Below are 19,799 nucleotides of genomic sequence, written 5' to 3' on the forward strand. Positions count from 1 at the left end.
ATCCATTCCCTCCCGCCTCTACCTGGGTAGCTATTGACGCCTCACTAATAGACTATTGGTTAGGGGGCGATGCAGCCTAGATCCTGCTGCGACTTCTCCGTGCGGGCCGCATAGTCGAGCTAGGGTGCTTGAAAGTGCAACAATTGTACCTATACTTCCCCCAACGTGGCGGCGCAACTCCGAAAGCCCGGGCTTGACACTGATACTTGTAGATTTAATCAGAGATGGTTCAATTGACGAGAAGTATCCCATTATTATCTCAAGTTTCGCGTTCTTCTCTTGAATACTCAATTCACTCATGCAGGAAACCATGGTTCGAGTAACAGGAAATGAAGCCAGCATGGTGCTGGTAATGGGAGTAACGGGCTCGGGGAAGTCTCGGTTTGTGAATCTACTGAGAGGCGGTTCAGTCGAAGAAGGGGACGGTCTTATGTCCGGTAAGCTCTTTCAAAGCCAAGCCCCCATCAATTTCAATATACTGAACGGCATCTAGTTACTCAAGAATGCCAAATCGTGCGCGTCAAGATCGGTTCAGAGCTGGCCTACGTTGTAGACACTCCTGGATTCGACGATACTACAAGAAGCGATGCCGATATTTTTGAAGAGATTACGACTTTCCTGGCGACGCAGTATGCGTCGGGGTTGGCACTCAAGGGTATCACATTCCTCCACCGCATTACCGATGTGCGCATGCAGGGGAGCACCCTCAGCACTATGACCATGTTTAAGGAATTATGTGGTGATCACGCTCTCAAAAGCGTCGTGCTTCTTACTACCTTCTGGGACAAATTATCCGATAAGTCAATTGGTGCCCGAAGACAACAAGAATTACGACAGGAATTTTGGCTTGACATGACTGCGAAAGGTTCCCAAGTTCGCAGATTCGACGGTAGCCGAGACATGGCTGAGGCCTTGGTTATGCGGCTAGTGGACAGGCCACCGGTGGTGCTACAAATCCAGCGCGATATCATGCAACAAGGGAAGCGCTTAGAAGACACAGGCGTCGGCAGGAAGATTGCCACTAGGCTAGATCGAAGCCTAGAAGAGAAGGACAAGGAACTCGAGGATCTCGAAAAACAAATTTCCAAAGCCTCAAAACGACGGTCATCACGAGACCTAAAGCAGCTCGAAGAACGCCTTGGGAGAAAATTAACAGAGCGAGAGCGTATTTACGCTAGTCGACAAAAGCTGAAAGCCAGTTTGGGTCCAGAAATCAATGCGAAAGTCGAGAAACAGCAAAAATCGTCGCCAATTATGGATAAGATTCAATTCTTCGCTTCGATTTTGGGCATGACGGTGTCAGTGACGACAAACATTGTCCTGCCACTGCTCGGCGTGGCATTTTGAAGCGGGGTCGATTGTGTTCATGTATGTACCGGTACTTGTCATTTCGATGTGTTGTTATCGTAGCCTGCCTCGGAGCTGAGGGTGGCAGTGCGGGCGGCGTCTGTACCTTGTCGGCGCCAACATGGAATGGGACCAATTGAATGCGAAGGCTGTGCAACCCTTGAAACTACACTTTCCGAATGATGATATGTTAGGCTTTTTTTCATCCGTTGACATTATTGTAATCTCGCACTCCTTCCTGTGTTATCGCTTGCCGCCCAGACGGCTTCGAGTTCGGCCTCACCCCTAGGTCCGATCAGCCCTCTTGGCTTGATTATTGATGATTTTTAGGGCGAAATTATTAGCTGCCTAATTGGAGTTGAGAGGCGCAGAGTTCAGTCGGGATAGTTTCCGCCTTACTTGACTGCGTGAAATATTGGTTCGCAATTACTCACATGCCTATTATACTAGAAACTGATCGTCTAGTCACTAGGACATGAATCTTTTGAAATCAGGCTTGCGAGAGATGGGAATAAACACGGACGAGAAGAGTGAGACTCGCGGGCGGGGGAGGCCATCCGAAAGGAAGACGGGCTCTCATTCATCGCTCAGCTCCAAACCCGATAAGTTTGGGTATGTAGCTCTCACATCCCCGATGGTCAATCAAAATTCATTCTTTGTAGTAGGGAATCCCCCAATAGCATGATACCTAGGTCGAATGGCGAACCAAGGCCTCTCAATCAGAAGAGAGCGCTTAGCCGGCAGAGACAAAATTTGGGCGAAGATGGCGGATTGAAATCTCGGCCAAGCACGTCTTCTTCTACCCATAATAAGACGGCATCGATAGAAAAAGCGAGAGCGGATAAGGCCCAGCTAATGTCGAAGGCTTCGCTGGAGAAAGCACGAACAGAAACCCCGGATGTGAAGCATGAACCAGATAACGCCAAAGCATCCAACACGCCGGGGCGAAGGGCGGAAGAAGGCAGCAATGCCAGGAAACAATCCTTCATGCAGAATGTTACGACTAGGGAGAGAGAAACGACGCGACTAAAATCACGAAGGTACTATAGGTCGCTGTCTGCTTCTCCTCCTAAAGTTCGTATGAATCCAGGATACTCCGAACCCACTGAATCTGACGACGGGCGTGGGTGGAAAGAGACTCAAGCGCAAGCTGAAACCATCGCAAGACTACAGGCGGAACTACTCCAGAAAGAGGAGGAAATCGGTAACCTGCAACAACAATTGAAAGAAGCCGACGAGGATCTGCAAAGTCTCAAAATCGACAAGAAATATCATATCAGTGATGATCAGCTCCGAAGAGAATGGAACGCCTTGAAGTATAAGATCCAGACACATACAAATCAACGCTTCATATCAAAACCAGCCACATGGCCATCGAATTTAGTCGAAGGCCTAACAGATAAAGCAGCTGAGTTTATGACAAATTCGGTGACCAGAAGAAAGCTGTTTGAAGCCGTGATTTGGAGATTCCTCGTCGAGAATGTCTTCTCGCTCGATGGCCTTGTTTGGGCAGGATCCTCACATGAGCATTTGAAAGCATTGTCGCACATGTTTGTCGGTATGTCTCAATTGGCGTCCCTCGACCGAGAAAATCTAACTATAAATCAGAGCACGTTAATGAGAATGCATTGTCGCGGGAAGAGTACAATTCTTGGAGAGCGAAGTCTGCAGTGATGCTTTCTCATACATTCCGCCACTCGTCTCTTCCAACAGTAGAATACGCACGATGTCGTATGGATGACCTAACGTTGGAGTTGGAAAATATGTTGCGGCCGTACCAAAATTCTGGGTACGATATGGATGCACGTCCGCACACAGGGGAGATCATCGGGGGCGCCATCGAAATCGATATCTGCCTAAGACAATCGCGGGCAGAATATTTAGTGTTCATGTATCATCCCATCGAAGCTCATGACTTTAGTAGGGTATCTGAAGTCGACACGTATGGCTTCGAATTCAACGACCTTCACATGGAACGTGAAGATGGGGGAAGGAGTACAGGGGCGAATAGCCCTCGAGTTCATCTCGTGGTATCCCCTGTAGTATTGAAAAGAGGAAACGCGGAGGGTGACCGATATGACCAACAAACTGTCATCTCAAAAAGGGGAGTGCTTTGTAAATAATATCTAGGTTACTAAGGGAGCTTTGATACCGTCAGTGACTTCGGTTTATCCCTCTGTCTTGAAGCTCGCCTCGCTTATGGGAGTCGATTGGAAAACCACGGCAACGAAGCTGTGATCGATGCGTCAGGCTTCCGGCCCTAAGTAAAGACGGTGGACCCAACTCGTCAAGAATGGATCCCAACAGAGTGATTACCACGCGGACATATCATCGTGGAAAGAGTTCTAGACTCCAAAGGCCCTCGGCCTCCGGAGACAAGGGAGAAGAGTTAACTCGAAACGACATATTCTCTCGCGACCGAAAGGCATGTGATTCGATCGGAAGACGAGAGGAGCCGACCAAAGGCCCCGAATATAAGGGTTCCGGGGTGTGTTTTCGTGGTAGAGAGAGGCTGTGATCTAGACCGACCAATTGTGCTCGTATACCTGTGTGGAGTTATACTGGGTCTGTTACGAAAGCGTCAACGAGCCCCAGCAAGACCCGGGGAGCTTTTTTGTGCTACCGCCAGTGAAGAGCCCATGCGAGTGAACGCATCGAATCATCAGACCTCACCTCCCCGCGTTCCAGAGAACCAAGATAGGTGATATGAATATAATGCCAATTGAATTGATGAAAATGTGGAAATGTGGGAACTGTGCACTCCACGATACGTGTTTCAACACATAGCCTGTATGAGAATAGGTGTTGATATCATCAACAAGGCCATAAATCCACAGCAACTTCCTAAACAAGTTCTGAGTATGAACTGTAAGGTGAACTGTACCCGTACGATCCACTAACAGGACTGAGCGAGGCGTCAATCGTGTTTCACGAATGCTCAGCCGGCGGATGAGGAGGTACAAGCAAGCCCGTAAACGCCGTTTGTTCAACTGCCGAACCCCCCCGTCCAGCCGGTTCGGTTCCGGGAGAACCATGTAACTGCTTATGGCCGCGTCAACACCGATCTTATGCTCATGTATCATGTAAGAAGTACCTTACGATGCTAATATACGCCACACGCAACATCTAAAAATCCTCACCGTCTAAGCCGACTCGAGTCCAGATGGGGGCGGCCCGCTGCCAATTTCCGAAGAAGCCCGCCGCCACGTGGATAACGAGTCGTGGTCCATCCTACACCTTTTCCCTTTTTCTGCTTGCGAAAAACGGCATCCCAGACATCGAAGGAACATACACATACACACGAAGTGAAATCCCACCAGCAACACTAGCTGCACGTCGAATTCCAACGGTCGCCCACGCTATACCGTTTCCAGTAGCATTAAGCTACGGCAGGGAGCAAAGCTGAGCTGACAGAAGCTACCAAGCCACGCCGTCGCAGCAAAAACTCGCCGGTGTCAGGATCTTAAACCATTTAGTCAGAACACACATAAAAAAAAATTGTAAAATGAATCCCCCGTTTGGGAACAGTAATCAAAAATCCAGGAACAAAAAGAACGGGATTTTCAGCTAAGGCAGCTAATGTAAGGTGCTATTCGTTCTTGGCCATCCGGTCGATTTCGATCGACATACGGTGGCGCGCGCTAATTAACCATTACGCCGTGCCGCTCCAAAATTGAATTGAAAAAAAAAGTAATGAACGGAATAACCTAAATCTAGGTATGAGGAGCCTAGAACGGCACAGCAAAGAGATCCGTATGGAAATAAGCTATCAATTGGATCTGGTAACATCCTTTTCTTTATCTATTATATCTCATTAGCATATATCGTGTTGCAATAAAGATATAGATGTCTCTTACCGGCACATGGAAGTTTTCCCTCATAACGTTATGAATAAAGCAGCGAGCCTACCATCTAAGCAACTCGCATAGATTGAGACAGCGCCATTATTTGTATTGGTCCGTTGGACGGAAGCGCGTCTTGGAATGATGTAAGTGGCTTGTGACCAGACCGAGCATCTTCATTTTACGGCGGGATGTCCTTGTACAACATAACCACGCTAAGAAAAGTTAATGAAGAAATCTACCTCCCCCCTGAACTAGTGCGGAATTGAGTTGTGATGTGGCTTACACAGGTACCTAGATAGATTGTACCTAGCAGCCCACCAGTACCAACCAAGGCTTACGAGTAACAATGATAATTGCACAATATTGATAATGTCAGGTCATTAGTAACGCGCGGGCTTCGGAACACAATTTCCATATTATTACCGTCAGGTACTATTCGTAACGGACCTAAACTCAACTCCTAATTAGGTAACTGTGCCTGACGATGACTATTGACCAAGCGCCGCAGCGCTTATCGCATCAATATAGACAATAAGCAAGAGATTGCGCTAGATATCAACAACTACACCTGTTTTTATTGATTCCCAAATATGCCCCGGCTACTCATTCTTAGGTAGCTCTTTCAACCCATCCCATCCTATCCTATCATTAACCATCAGTATTTGCTTGTTGACCATGTTTCGTCCTGTATGTACTTTGGCGATGCCGCGCCATGCGTGTCGTTCCTGTTTCCAATGATTGTGATCCATCGCCCTAGCCACATCTCCTACCAAAGTTGAGAAATATTCAAAAAAAAAAAAAAATCCATCTAGACGCACTTGCTTTTCGTACATTCCCTTCTAACATTCCTCAACTGCTGTGGTCGCTCTCCCCTTGCGGTGGATAATTCATATACCGAGCCAGAGAATAGAATCCGTGTAAAGAATCGAATGTGACAACACTCCATCTTGTGTGTCACGTTGTATGTGTGCGTAAAAAAAAAAACCCTGACTTTGTCCTGGATTCTTGTTCTCCTGAAAACGCCAGCCTGGTATCTCGAAAATGCAATGCAATGATGAACCAACAATAAACCCGACCTAAAAGAAAAACTCGTGTACGTCATTAACCGTCTCCAAAACGGTCCGCGACAATTCAGAGATATGAACATATCCATTCTCATTAAGCATCGGGTGGGTCTGGGTTCGTGGTTCGAAGTACTTTTCGCGAATAATCGTGGTTATCTTGTAGAGTGTTGATACTCTCGTGGCTCTTGTTCTCGAAACGGCTGTAGATGTTAGCCGCATACGGATCCATACGGGGATCATGAGGCATGAATCGACTGTTTCTTCGACCTGTCGACGTATTGTCGCCGTCCCATACCGAGGCCATTGCTGTTGTGGGGGTGCTCATCATACCCGCCGAGCTTCCCCGATGGCTTCCCGGCGAGTCAGCGATAGCATCTCCTTGCCCTTGCCTCCTGCGACGAAGCCAGAAGAAGAGACCAGCACCCAGAGCCACCGCTACGGCAGCGAATACCCCGATCGCAACACCAACTGCCGCACCGGTTGAAAGTCCGTGTTGACTGGACGATACTCCGGCATTAGCGCCCGAAGATTCACCTGAGCCGGCCGTAGGGACCACAGTAACGGTTTGGAGGCTGACAGTCCCCCCGGCTGTGACTGTATGAACGGATACGGTCGGAGTGGCCGTTGACGAGTCCGTATTATCCTAGCACACAAATATGAGCATATATCCTCATAAAGGCGTGACAATGTAATCATAAGGAAACAAGAAAAGTCTGGGATTAGTATGGCATACAGGAACAGCCGTAGTCGAAGAGGAAGAAACGGTTTGACTTGGAGTAACAGTAACCGTGTTATGTACAGTCTGTGTAATCGGGTCCTGATGCCGGACATGGTTAAAATGAAATACTTCCCCAAATGCGACGGCAGAAAGCCAAGTCAAAAACGCCGCAAGAAAGAGAACCCAGACGACATGATTCGAAAAGGCACCAATCCCTGAGATAAAACAAAAACTGGGACACTTACTGGACTCGATGTTTCGGTAGAACTGCTGCTACCGCTGCCCTTTGTGCCCGAAGGCTCTCTATCCAGGGCTATATATCCCCATAATCCATCACCTCCGCAGGTATCGGACGTGTAACCAGGGCACTCTTCACTACACTTGCTAGTGTCTACCTGAGCCGACTTATCGGGTGTGTAATCGGTACACCAACATTCATTATCCTTGAGGACAGAGAAGGCGAAGTTGGCAGAGCAAAAATCGTGGCAGAGTCCATCGGACTGATATATACTTGAGTCTTAAAAGAAACATTAGCCTAAAATATGAATGATGTAACAGATCGCGAGGACACATACTGCCACTCGTCGAAGCCGTATTGATACTTGCACAATAAGCCATATCGAGAGACTGAACGAGGTCAATATGATTGAAAAGGGCTATTAGGCCCATAAGAGCCGTAAGCCGATCGGTGAAAACCATGGTTTTAGATGTTCGAAGTTTGAGGATCTAGTAGACAAGGAACAATATTAGTTAATGCGAATAGAGAGGATAAGTCGAATCATAGGAACCCAATATTCTAATAAAGCCCAACTAGAACCGATAATGAGTAAAATATAGAATGGAGGTGACTCACCAAGGTCTAACAAACGAATGTTTGAACACCGGCCAAAAGAATTCCAAAGCAGAAGATTTTACTGCATCAAGGTCACAGGCAACGAATAGTGTTGCTCCCGAGTATTGCCATGACAAGCCAAACAGCTACTTCTACACAATCGGGACGGGAGGTTTCTCCGAAGGGTGGACCAGTTGCAAAAGCAAGTCTCGCAACAAAGTACCTATGAGGATATCGTGACACTACCAATGCCTTAAGAAGAGATGGTAGATGAAGGCACGGTTCACGATGAAGTGGGAGCCAAGACTTTCAAAAGAGAGGAAAAATACGAGTGAACGGACGGGGAAGAGAGAGGGAAGGGATAGACAGGCCTTAAAGGTGGTACGGTTGGTATGGGTGGCAGGCTAGCTGACAGGGTACGAAGCAGGGCAGGTAAAACAGGGATTATGAGTGGAGGATACGGGATTGGACAGTGCAGTGGACAGGCAAGATACAGGAATACTAGGTACTTTTTTTTTTTTTTTTTCGCTTTTCGCAGGTGCGGTAGGTAGCGGTCGGGAAAGCTGGATAGGCAGGATGGGGGATGTGGTGAGGAGCAACCGAAAGACTGCAGTAGCGTACTTGCAGATGCCAAGTCCACGGCCGATCAGTGGGTGGATTTCTCTCTTTTTTCTCTGTTCTTGTCTTTTTTGGGATTGGTCTTATTTTTTTTCAACAACGCCTTTAGGCCGAGAAGAAACCTTTCAAAATACAAGATATTCTCGATAACCTTGATATCTACTTGTGTTTCTTTCTTGTCCAGTCCCGCCCTATCACTTACACATAAGGTAAGGAGGACAAAAGAAATTACGAAAAAAAGACCGAATGGTACACACAGGAGCGGCGGTGCACTGTACCAAATTCCGAATGCAATCAGTTTTGTTTTGTAACTCGCGAGGGCATTTCCTACGGGAAGTACGTACACAGTTAGACAGGGGTAAGGTTATCTGAACCACCACAGCGAAGAATGGAAATGGGCGGCACGGGTGAAACGAGTGAAGGGAATGACCGGAAGCTGCCGTCTTGGGGCTGAAGTAACAGAAGAAAAAGAGTCGACGATGATGAAAATGGTGAGAGCACAGCGGCAATATGGAACAAGGAATTATCTACTATAGACGAGGGGAACAAAAAGGGAAGAGAAAACACAAAAGTTGCAACGTATGAACCTGGAATGAAGAAACTAATACGCGGTGGCCCTGTAAGAAGAATTCTAGGAATAAACGAATAAGAATCGAGAAAATGTAGAAGTTCAAGATACGGCGATACGACAATACATCACAAAGAAACTTCATCTGCATACAAGTACGAAGTAGTGCCCTTTCGGGTTTAGACGGTTTAGACGATGATGTCGGCCAATCTATCAATATCGAATCCAGTGTTTTAAGTTAGGTACCTGCCTACCTAGCCGGGATTAGCTCGAGTTTGCTCTTTAAGCTCTCTCCCCTTCCTGCCCTGTTCTGTTGACCCAGTTTTATTTAGGCCCGTTGGCAGTTTCAAACGACACCACATTCATTGGATTTAATGGATTTAATAGCCACATAAGGAAGGTAGACTGGGTCCGAAACATAAACTTGTCGTCACTCACTTGCTTTTCTACCATTTACAAACGCTGAACTTGCAAAACTCGCATATATAGTGTATGTACATTAGGTAAAGTATAGTAGTATTTTGAGTTTCGTGAAGTTGGCCGTATTGCGGTTGCCGATAGAATACGGTTCTATGGTTCAAACCTTTTCGACCTGTTAGATGTTAGATCTCGTGTGATCTTGTTTATCCCCCCAGACCCCCTTGTTTCATTTCCATTTCGTCTACTTTTCCGGCGCGTCTCGAGTTGCGACACTTACTATATTTTATATATATTCATCTCGCTATCATACAACTCTTTCTCACCGTGGAGCCCAAGGAATCAGGATGCAGAGACACGAGACGCTCATAGTCAGCACTACACATCATAGTCATGGTCACAATTATGGTCGTGATCATGGTTGTGGTTGTGGTCTACACTAGACACCTCTAATTATTTATTATTTCTTATTTATTTTCATCACGTATAATATGTATGTATATGCATGCATATGCGTGATGATTGCCTCTGACTGGACTACTGAACTTCAATTACTGCTCAATGGCAGCGCCATGCATTAGCTACCTAGGTACCACTCTACCTAAATGACACCTATCAAAAGATACATAGTAGGTGTATCATGAAATTCAACAATTTCATATGCGACCCCTTTTCCCTCATTAACGAGAAACATAAAAAAGGAAGACAAATTCGCACGGCTTTCGATACTATGCGATTCGTCACGCAACAACCGAATTCCGTTGCTTCCTACTGCTTCACGATCTGTTCCACATTGAAATGTGCTCGGATTCAAGGTCACCCCATGTCAAGCGAAGCGGCTGTACGACGTGGGCGAGACTACGTAAGCCTAGTGGCATACAGTGCCAGTACGGAGACAAGGGGCCGAGCCAGATCATAACCCTTCATGAAAGCGGGTTGACTAACCAAATGTCTACCTACATATCATCCACGACCCGGGGACGAATTACGTGCTCAGTCAGCGCTGTTGACGAGTTCAGGAGCCACAGACAGAACCACAAGGAAATCATTCCAGACTCAAAACCATCCATCTCGTGAGACTTGGGCTTGTGTCCATCACCCCACACACTCGGACTCCCGAACTTCTAGTCGGATGGGCTCCAGCGCGCAGCCTCGTACTTTATTTACATCGGAAATCCCTGTGATTGCCCAATTGCTCGTATCACTCGACCTTAGCGCTGCACACTACATCTGCAACCTTCATAAGTGTGTGTGAGTGGGCAAATACGGGTGGCTGTAAATAACCGATCATGAAATATGAAATCTACATCTCGCGTTGGGCTTGCCGAACCTCCTTCAGCGTTTTTAGTTATGCCGCAGTACGGACAATGTACACCTTCCAGCTCAACAGTACATACACCAATCGGTAAGAGACGGTGAGGAGGCTTATAATTATTTCTCAATTCCTTATTTTTTTTTTCTTTTACATTATTATCTTGCCATTAACTCCGTTCCATCCGCCCTCCCAATATCGGCGGCTATCCGGCTTCTTAAAAATTATAGATCGTTTTTTTTTTATCGAAGCATCCAGCATCCAAAAGGAAACGATGCCTGCACATGGTGCATGATTATGTAGGGATACAAAAAAAAAAAAAAAGAGGTTGGAGTTTTTAGACTGATACATATCGCCCCTCCCGACGACACCATAGATGGGAATGAATGAGGTGATCACAGATACATATGTATATGCCCACCTAGCAGCAACATTACCTTAGTACCATGCAGCGCAATGCACAATCATCGCTAGTTTCGAATTGTCCTCAGCCTTCGCACAACCGACTCCGGAACACGTGCAATAAGTATTCGGGATCTTCGATATTCTCCGGACTTCGTCGCGAACCCTCGGTTTGTGGATCTCTTTTTACCTTGCGTGGTCGGCGTCGAAGGAAAGGCTGATATCAGCAAATTGTGGCACCAGAGTTGCAGGTCCTTACCAGACGGGGCACGCCGCACGAGAACAGATATAGGTAGCAGATCTACATAAAGCATCATAATACTACATAGCTGGTTGCCTTATGGCGCTTAACTTTGTGGGGGCGATGGCCGAAGTCACGAACCCAATGGCGATCGCTTCGTTAGAAGCAATCATACCGGACGTAACCAGGACGTAACCAAGGTGAGCATCCAGCAATTATTAAAAGACTTTAAAGGACCCTTGATTCATTCGCCTTTAGATATTTGACATGGATGGTAAGTAAAGATGGGATGGGATTTATCCCGTTTTATTTTTCCCTGGCCAGAACTACCAATCGAAATATCTATGACGCCTTGAAGCTATTTCGATTTCAGTGGCCTTCCTCTTCTAGCCGCATGCAATACCTCCATTATTCCGATTCTAGGCCAAGGAAACAGATAACGAAAACAACATGCATGTGCCGCCATATTATGCGATGGCAGTATACACACGTGAAGAACCACCAAACATGGATATCACCCGATATACTACATTATTAGGTATTGTAAGCCCATGCAAATACTTACTATACACACCTGAGTATATGCAAGGCCACCCATCGCAGATAAGGAATCTACTAGGCTGGTTGACTTACCGCTTCCCGAGAACATTGCCTAGAGGGGCAGTCGTCAAGCCCCTCACTGTTACTCTTCTCGATTCCACGATCGCCACAATGGAGATAACCCTTCATAAAAGTTAAGTAGCTCTAGAAGCGTCTCTTCATTTCTCTACCATACACTAGAAAAATTTACCATGTGGATTGCCCCCACGTCTTGGCGACTTAGAAATATCTCCTCATCAATTACAAGACGGCTGCCTCAATGGCAATTCAATTTTCTGTTCGAATGAAAGCCGAGGCCTGTAGCTTTTTCAGCGACAAAGAACTATTATTACCTACCTATTACCTCCTTATTCGGCAACCCCACATACCGAAGTCGAAGCGGGCCGATATTGAATCCTCAGAATCACAAGCCGTTCGACACATCCCTATGCTCTATGATAGTTGAAAGAATGCGACTTTAACTATTCCAAGGTTGCTTTCTTTGTTAGATCTCTCGAGCTTTCGCAGCTACCTGTATATCCTTCCAAATCGAGTAACAATTCTATGTCATATCAGATCTTATGCAAAACATAACCATACAAACATTCTCGGCAGATTCGGATTCACTATGCTAAGATTGAGTCTGTAGGGATTATGCCTTTTCTAGATCAGGGAATATTTTTATCTATCGACGTCACCAGCAGGATGCGCCCCTGAAAGTATTCAGATTAGGTAGAAGAAGCGAAAAAAAATTCATCTCCTCAGGCTGAAAGCCGATTCGAGCTTGATCCATCCGTGTAATTTTAAAATTAAGAACTTCGATCCGTCTAGCTATTTATTGGCCCCTCCTCAGACCAAGCTCAATGCCCAAGTTCAAGCTTGGACGGGCTGAACGAAACCCGGACCAGTTTAGAAAATTGAACTTGCTTAGTTGGCGTCTGTTAGCGGAATGACTGCGACAGGTACGCACAACATATTATTGGTCGATTCCTTCGATCCAATTCTCCGGGACCTCCGCAGATTATACGTGGTGAAGGCGATGAGATTCGATAGGATGCCCCCCTGAGATGATGATCGACGACGCCATATGGATCCCACATAGTCCACAACAGCTTCATCGAGAGACCCGTTGCGCTGGGCTGTGCTGATCTCGACCTCTCTGTGTTATTGTTTATATGAGTTCGATTTCCACTTAAACCAAGTCGCGGCCGTCTCGAGGCCGGCGGGACACGTCGACACGCATAACACCGCGCATACGCAACCCGTCGTCACAAGTCGTCATGCACATCCATTAAGTCAGCCCGTTGGGTGGCTATTAAACTAACGGCTAGCTGCTTATGAACTTATATTAATCGCCACGCCGGCGTAGGTTTTTTATGATTCGAGAAGGAACTCGTGACACGAGCCTTTTTTTGGCCATGTAGAAATGAAGATCGATGATCTTGATCAATATAGTCTGTGAGGGTATGTACACGTCGACTCAATCCACTAAACCAGTGGTTCTTATGACTCGTGGAAAAACTATCTACCCGTTCGTAGCTGGCCGTCGACGGAGTGACATTCTAATGATATACACCTTCACACGCACATTTGCTTCACCTTGTTCCTCTTCTGTTCAGTGCCTAATAGCGGCAATATCATCCAAGGCGATACGAAAATCCCATAGCTAAGTAAACGTTTTCGTCTCCGTTTTTATATTTCCCCTGCGGACCGTATACGGGTTTTATGACATCTTTTATGTTGCGAAATCCCTTTGCTGCTAACCTCGAGAAACTTCGATTCTTCCGAGATGTGGTTTTACGAGCTGGCTTCCCTTTCAGCTCATCCATGTCATAGTCGTTTATGAGCTTATATCGGTTCGACATAGCTGGGAATAGTTGTGTGGCGCGAAAAGACTTTATTTGCGTCGATGCGTATCGGAAGATAGAGACTCTAAGTGTCGACATTATACGTGAGTGTATGAAGTGTTTCGGGTGTATGGAGGAAGATTGTTGAAGTTGTGTGACTGAGCAACACGTGGGCGATGATAGTTTTGATGATTGATATAATGATTTTGAAGTTATTTTTAAGGTATCGTAAATCGTTAATAGTCGTTATGTCGTATGTCGTATGAATAGACGCTGATGCTAGGCGAATGGAAAGGTCGTGATATATAATGTTGAAGTGCTCGCGACTGGTCTCGTTACTGTGATGGATGGTTGTGGGGTGCGTGCCTCTTGTTCTATGAAGAGAACCCGTCGATATGGTTCCGAGACTTATTCATATAGGTTTCAACGACTTAATATCGCTGCTTGGCCCTGAAAGGTAACGGCCAGCCGTCTATTGCGATCTATCGAACGGTAGACAACACGTAGATTAACAGATGCATTTATAGAAGCATATCGGAACCGAAAACCTGTTTCAGATAGCGGTGTACCGAGCTCTATAAACAACCCGAGGGACGAACCGCCGATGTGGCTGCGGACGACCGAACTTAATCGTGGAATTATGGTGATTCTCAAGTTCCGCCAGCCACAAGAAGCGATAGTGTCAAAGCAAGCAAGCCGATCCACTGTGTGCTGCAAGTTTCAACCCGTCGAGCGGGGTGTCGATAATGCACAGACGATCATGTTGACTTCCGGGAAGCACATGAGCATAATTCTGCTACTGATGCTGCACGCCATATCCGCCCTGCCGCCTTGCCCCGTCTCCAGCGACGCGGCCAGATGGTCTGTCCAACCGTGATAGGCTTTGTGACCCGTAGAACCATATGATCTGTGTTGTATTCCAAAGATGTGGCGCTATGCGTATGAAATCTGACCAACGGCGTGCAAGACCCCATCAACTTGAAGCAAGCTTATGTTCGCTGCATAATATTCTGAGACATTCATTTGTTGAGCTTCCAGCAACCTGCGTGAGAATATTGAACACAGACATATTGTCATGTAGGGCATTCCTTGGAAAAGTTGTACAGCCGTATTATCTTCGATATAGGCACGGCGCACCGGGCGTAAGACATTTATTCGACTAGGAACACAGGAACATATAAACGATATGATAATAGAGTAAATCACCTGATAATTCTATTCAGCAAATTCGTAGGTTTTCGTTAGTATAGTAGATCGTTCCATAAGCGGTGAGAATTTCAATATAGAATGCCCAAGAAAACACTAGCGAGGTGAGGGAGTATGTAGTGTAGACCGAGACATCGACTTGCTTTTCAGCTGCAGCTTAATTTCTGCTCAGCCAGCCTCATCTGCCTGAATAGCAAGGATGATCCTTCACGATATGCATGATAAACACAGAAGAGTTCCTAATGAATTATGAGCAATGAGCTTCGGGTTCTTTTACTACTACACGCATCTACTATATACACGAAAATATCATGGACAACCGCATAGTCAGTATATACATGGTTAAGAACAGGTCGGAATGGGATGTATTCGCTTTACTCCGTTCCAATTCACGACGCATCGTTTAAACGTAGGTCGTAGAGATACTCTTCTTCCGCCCAAAACCCAAAGAGTAACGAGGGAAGCCCTATAAAAATAACAATACAATGTAATTCCAACCCTTGGAGCCCAATTGTTCAAACCAGACGCCTAACGAACGGTATCCGCCATGCCACATAATGACGCCGTTTGACCCCTATCCCATAATAGTAAACACACCGCACTGCGCTAGACACCCGATAAAAGAGAAGTTATGGTCGTGTAGGCGACGAAGCAGAACTCCCATCGCGGCTCTTACTCTCGAGACTCTCGAAGCTCTCGACCATAGCAAGAACTCGTGTTCGCGGCCTCTCGAGCGTCACCGCTTGCGCCGAGAACACATCACCATCCGTATCCACTACTGGAGACCGCGACGGTTTTCTCTTCCGGGACTCGCTGCCTGACTCGGCGCTTAGAAGGCGCGTGCCTTCGCTCACTGGAGGCGGCAAGCGTGGCGGTGGTGTTCGGGGCTGTCTTCCCCTACTATCCCTACCCCACTCCCATTCTGCTTCTAACTCTTCGCGCACTCCGCGCAAAATATCCTTTTCTGCCTCTTCTGCTAGGCTCCTCTCTTCGCTTACGGGACTTGGATCCCCAAGATCTTGTTCCGCAACAGGATCTTCTCTTCTTGCATCTCCTTCTTGTCCACTCTTTTCTTTCTCCATGCTTTCTAGACTTTCTTCCTCAGGATCTACAAGCACGACGTCCTCCCCACTCTCGATATCCGGCTCGGCATTCACTACACGCAAGGGCTCCCTAGGCACCGTGAACATGACCTGCACTAACCGTTTTTCGACCGCCTTCTCGATATCCCACTCTTCATCGTCCTCTTCCTGTCTCCTTTCACCTTCTCTCCTGAAATTGTCCTCAGTTAATCTCGTCCCCACTGCCTTTCCCTTCCTCCTTTGTCTTGAACCCTGTTCCATGGCTTCCCAATCGCCACGCCCACTCTTCCGTCTTAAAAGCCCACTTCCCGCCGCGATCCCGCTCAAGCTATTTAGCCGTGCATCATAATCACTTGCCTCCGCCATCCCATCATCATACCCATACCCAAACCCATCTTTCTCCGGACTACTAGGCGTCGTCGGACTTGGTGTCGACCCACTAAACACGCGGCGCAAGCTACCCAGCAGCCAACTCCTCCTAGGCTTGCTTTTACTCGGGCTCCCAGGCGGTTGCGGGTCCTCATCATCATTCCCATTCTCATTACTGTAATCCTCGTTACTATTGTTATTGCTCCCATTATTGCCATCCTTATTTTTACCCAACAGCAAAGACGGCCCCTCCGCCTGCAACGCGGCAAAACTACTCCGTGCGGTATTATAACTTGGCGCCGAACTCGAACTACTGCCACCCCGTCCCTCATCCGCCGCAGCCGCTAGCGCTGCGGCTGCTACGCCGAAACCGGGTGTGTTCTTATGCGAGCGGGAGGAACTCGAGCGGCCGAGGTTAATACTGCCGAGGCCGAGACTGAGGATGTTGCGGCTGGACTCGGATACGCTGCTTGCGGTCCGCGCGTCGTCTTCCGCGGTTTGACGGCTTGGTTTCGCGGTGGCAGGGGCAGAGTGACGCTTTGTGGGTGAGTTTTGGCCGGACCGTTGTGCGGCGCTGCTTAGTAGCGCGTCCATGGCTTCTACGTCTGTCATCCAGTCTTGTACTTCGGGGTCGGTGGTTAGGGTGGTGCCTGTTGTAGTCGCTGTCGCCGCGGCGACTAGAATGCGCCGCCGTTCGTCTGGACTAGGGGTTGTGGATGCACGACTAGGTGGTGGGAGTGAGATTTGGGGTTGTAGTTCTTGCGTTGGGGTTAGGAAGGGATCGGAATCGTTCCGGCCGTCTGTGTTTGGGTCGTGGAGGGGGGAGGCTTGGTCGCTGGGCGTGATGGCCCCGTCGTCTTCGTCGGCTTCGATGATAGGGTGAATAGCCCCGGCACCGCGCGATGAAGGGGGGTCATAGGTGTTCCGGCGAGGGAGGGGTTTGCGTAGGACTTGTGCTGGAGGTGCACCGAACCAGGAGTGTCGGCTGTTGTCCATGCCAGGGTTCCCGGTTTGGAGGCTTTGATACCCTAAGGAGCGCGAGCCGCGCATGTATGGATCGGGTCCGCCTGTGTACCATGCTCCGTTGTTGTGGTCATGTTCCATCATTTCATCGTCGTGAGGTAGGAAACGGGATGTATCTTGAGCCAACGCACGGATGGCAGATTCACGGATTGTGCGCTTGTGGCGTAGACGACGGCGATAAAGGAAGTAAATTATAAAAGCTGCAACAATAGCAGCGATTCCAAGGCCCAATCCCAATCCTAGACCTAGGCGCTTTTTCGTATCGTCGTCGGTACTGCTGGAGTTACCGCTGTCGCTTGTCTTAGTATATGTGGGGTTTGTGTAGCTATCAGTCCAGCTCATGGAGGTGAGGTTCAGGAACATGGGTGTGCCATTTTCTTGCCTCTTGGAACTGGCTCCAGATGATGAAATACTATAGCCTCCGTAGACCATCATAACATTGCCCGGGAGCAGCGCAGCACCATGGCCATAGATGCCCGATCCCGATGGTTGCTTATTGGGGACCGCCCATTGCCAATCTCCATTCCCACCATAACTAGCTCCAATCTGGAGAACAGCAAGTTGTGGTGAAGCGGCTTGGGTTAAATCGCCAACCCAACCGCCAAAAATAACCAAGGAAGTTCCGTCCTCGCTAAGTACGGCCGTATGACCGGACCGACTATCTATAGAGTCGATAGTGCTTTTGACCGCAAGTTCAGTGTTACCAGAACCTGAACTTGCCATCTTAATGCTGGATATAAAACTCCAGCTCTCTTCCGGTAAGCTCCAAATTGCGACAGTACTCATGTTGACGAAAGCATATTGCGTGTGGCCACCCAGAAGTACATAATTAATTTGCTGGGTCACTGTTCCAGAATGATTGGAGATGGATGGAGATAGGCCGGTAAAGGTGAATCCAGCCTCTGCTATAGGCGGACCTTTAATGGAAACAGGATCAACTGCGAATTGTCCTGAATCAGTCTCCGAGGGTGTGATCCTGATCATCTGGTTTGAATAGGTGGCCTTGGATTGTGAAGTGGTTGCGCTAGAAGTTGAGTTGGGGCACATTCCCCCATAAACATAGGTTGTCGCCTGCGATAATTGAGGTTCCAGGATGTTTGAGAAACTAAAACTGCTTCCCAAAAAGCCTGGCCCTACTTGAATAGCATCTTCTTCGGTAGTTAGTGTGGTGCTCGCTTTGATCCATGATGATGAGGCATCGTCGTTTGGTGAGGGGTTGAATGTCCATATTTCGGAACTTGCTGGAGAAGAACAATCGCCTGCATAAACGATAAGTGATCCATTATCTGCGAGCGACGGGGTAAATGCTGTATTATTTGAGTCCAAAAAGGGTGCACTCGACGTCAAAGTTTGAAGTGATAGCGACGATGTGCGCAGGTTGCTCGAGAAGTTGAGCGCTAGTAAGTCGACGCCATCGTCTTTCGGTGAAAAGATGTATGCGACAGCTGATGTCGTATTATCTTGAGCCGGCGCAGGTTTCGATTCTGGAATGAATATGCTAGTCGGGATATATGGCAACGATTGCGCCGCGCCAATTGTTATGAAAAGCGCAAAGGCCGTAATGAATGTTAGACATCGGATGCCTGCCGCAATCCGCGACACCTTTAATATGCCAGTAGCAAACAACGACAGCATCCCGATAGGAGGATTCATCGCTCTAACTAGCTCAACCCTATGAGAAGAAGCATCGTCTATCTCTCTATCCCTTTTTCCCCTTAGCCGAGTTGCGCGTGCGAGCAGCGAATTGGAAAATTGCGATGTCGCGATGTCGTAATGTCGTCGTGTATAACGCCAACCCCGCAGAACCCGTGGGTTAGCGAGCCTAGGTTTTGCGATGAGACAGGCCTGGCTTGGATCTAAAGATGAATGATGAGTTGTCTCAAGCGGCAGGGTATCTTAAAGAGCACGGAGCAACGTAGGGTCTCGTTATCTGGCCTCACTATTCGTGTAATTAAGACAAGATGTTGGAGATTATAGGTGGGGGGATCTTCTCCAGAACCACTTCGTCAGTTTTTGTGATACAAACAAATTGCTGACGTTTTGTTTTGGGGGCCGAGGCGTAAGTAAACGGGTAAATCTGAACAAAGTGATATCACAATGATAAAATACACGGGGAATTTAAGAAGTTATTTCGAACATGAACGGCCTTATTCTAGGATTTCTTCTTCTTCTTTTTTTCTAATTTCTTTTTATTCTTCTTTCGTCCTTCTCGACCAAAGTTCTAGAGCGAGGTAGCGCTAAGAAGGGTGTATTTAGAGGGGTATAAGTCCCGTTGCTACGGTAACCGTTTCAATAGTCTTCAATATAGCGGCAAATCCCGTCACATTGG

General features: G+C 47.5%; 4 protein-coding genes across 4 annotated transcripts; 2 read left to right on the forward strand and 2 right to left on the reverse strand.

The window, feature by feature from the left end:
- Positions 1-310: 310 nt before the first annotated feature.
- Positions 311-1,347, forward strand: F4822DRAFT_431200 (P-loop containing nucleoside triphosphate hydrolase protein; the record flags this gene model as incomplete). The annotated part of the gene is made up of 2 exons (XM_051461442.1): positions 311-437; positions 494-1,347. 2 exons carry the CDS (start codon positions 311-313, stop codon positions 1,345-1,347), a joined length of 981 nt encoding a protein of 326 aa, XP_051312103.1.
- A 505-nt stretch (positions 1,348-1,852) lies between these two features.
- On the forward strand, positions 1,853-3,940 carry F4822DRAFT_444744 (uncharacterized protein; the record flags this gene model as incomplete). The annotated part of the gene is made up of 3 exons (XM_051463286.1): positions 1,853-1,959; positions 2,010-2,905; positions 2,956-3,940. The coding sequence occupies 3 exons, from the start codon at positions 1,853-1,855 to the stop codon at positions 3,468-3,470; spliced, it is 1,518 nt and encodes a 505-aa protein (XP_051312104.1). The 3' UTR covers positions 3,471-3,940.
- A 2,247-nt stretch (positions 3,941-6,187) lies between these two features.
- Positions 6,188-8,091, reverse strand: F4822DRAFT_312693 (uncharacterized protein). Its single transcript, XM_051455352.1, has 5 exons — positions 7,828-8,091; positions 7,550-7,700; positions 7,220-7,491; positions 6,990-7,058; positions 6,188-6,899 (listed from the first exon to the last, which is right to left on the reverse strand). Exons 2-5 carry the CDS (start codon positions 7,671-7,673, stop codon positions 6,351-6,353), a joined length of 1,014 nt encoding a protein of 337 aa, XP_051312105.1. The 5' UTR covers positions 7,674-7,700; positions 7,828-8,091; the 3' UTR covers positions 6,188-6,350.
- Positions 8,092-15,235: 7,144 nt separating this feature from the next.
- F4822DRAFT_409683 (uncharacterized protein) lies at positions 15,236-19,640 on the reverse strand. The gene has a single exon (XM_051458681.1). It carries the CDS (start codon positions 19,121-19,123, stop codon positions 15,626-15,628), a length of 3,498 nt encoding a protein of 1,165 aa, XP_051312106.1. The 5' UTR covers positions 19,124-19,640; the 3' UTR covers positions 15,236-15,625.
- Between the last annotated feature and the right edge of the window lie 159 nt (positions 19,641-19,799).

Source organism: Hypoxylon trugodes (assembly GCF_022578975.1).
Source record: "Hypoxylon trugodes strain CBS 135444 unplaced genomic scaffold F4822scaffold_7, whole genome shotgun sequence".
Lineage (NCBI taxonomy): Eukaryota > Fungi > Ascomycota > Sordariomycetes > Xylariales > Hypoxylaceae > Hypoxylon > Hypoxylon trugodes.

Excerpts from the sequence above, each read along its gene's own strand:
- F4822DRAFT_312693 (XM_051455352.1), bottom strand. The coding sequence starts at position 7,673 with ATGGTTTTCACCGATCGGCTTACGGCTCTTATGGGCCTAATAGCCCTT. Across the intron at positions 7,492-7,549 it reads TACGGCTTCGACGAGTGGCA|ACTCAAGTATATATCAGTCC; the intron begins GTATGTGTCCTC and ends GTTTCTTTTAAG. Across the intron at positions 6,900-6,989 it reads CTTCGACTACGGCTGTTCCT|GATAATACGGACTCGTCAAC; the intron begins GTATGCCATACT and ends TTTGTGTGCTAG.
- F4822DRAFT_409683 (XM_051458681.1), bottom strand. The coding sequence starts at position 19,123 with ATGAATCCTCCTATCGGGATGCTGTCGTTGTTTGCTACTGGCATATTA.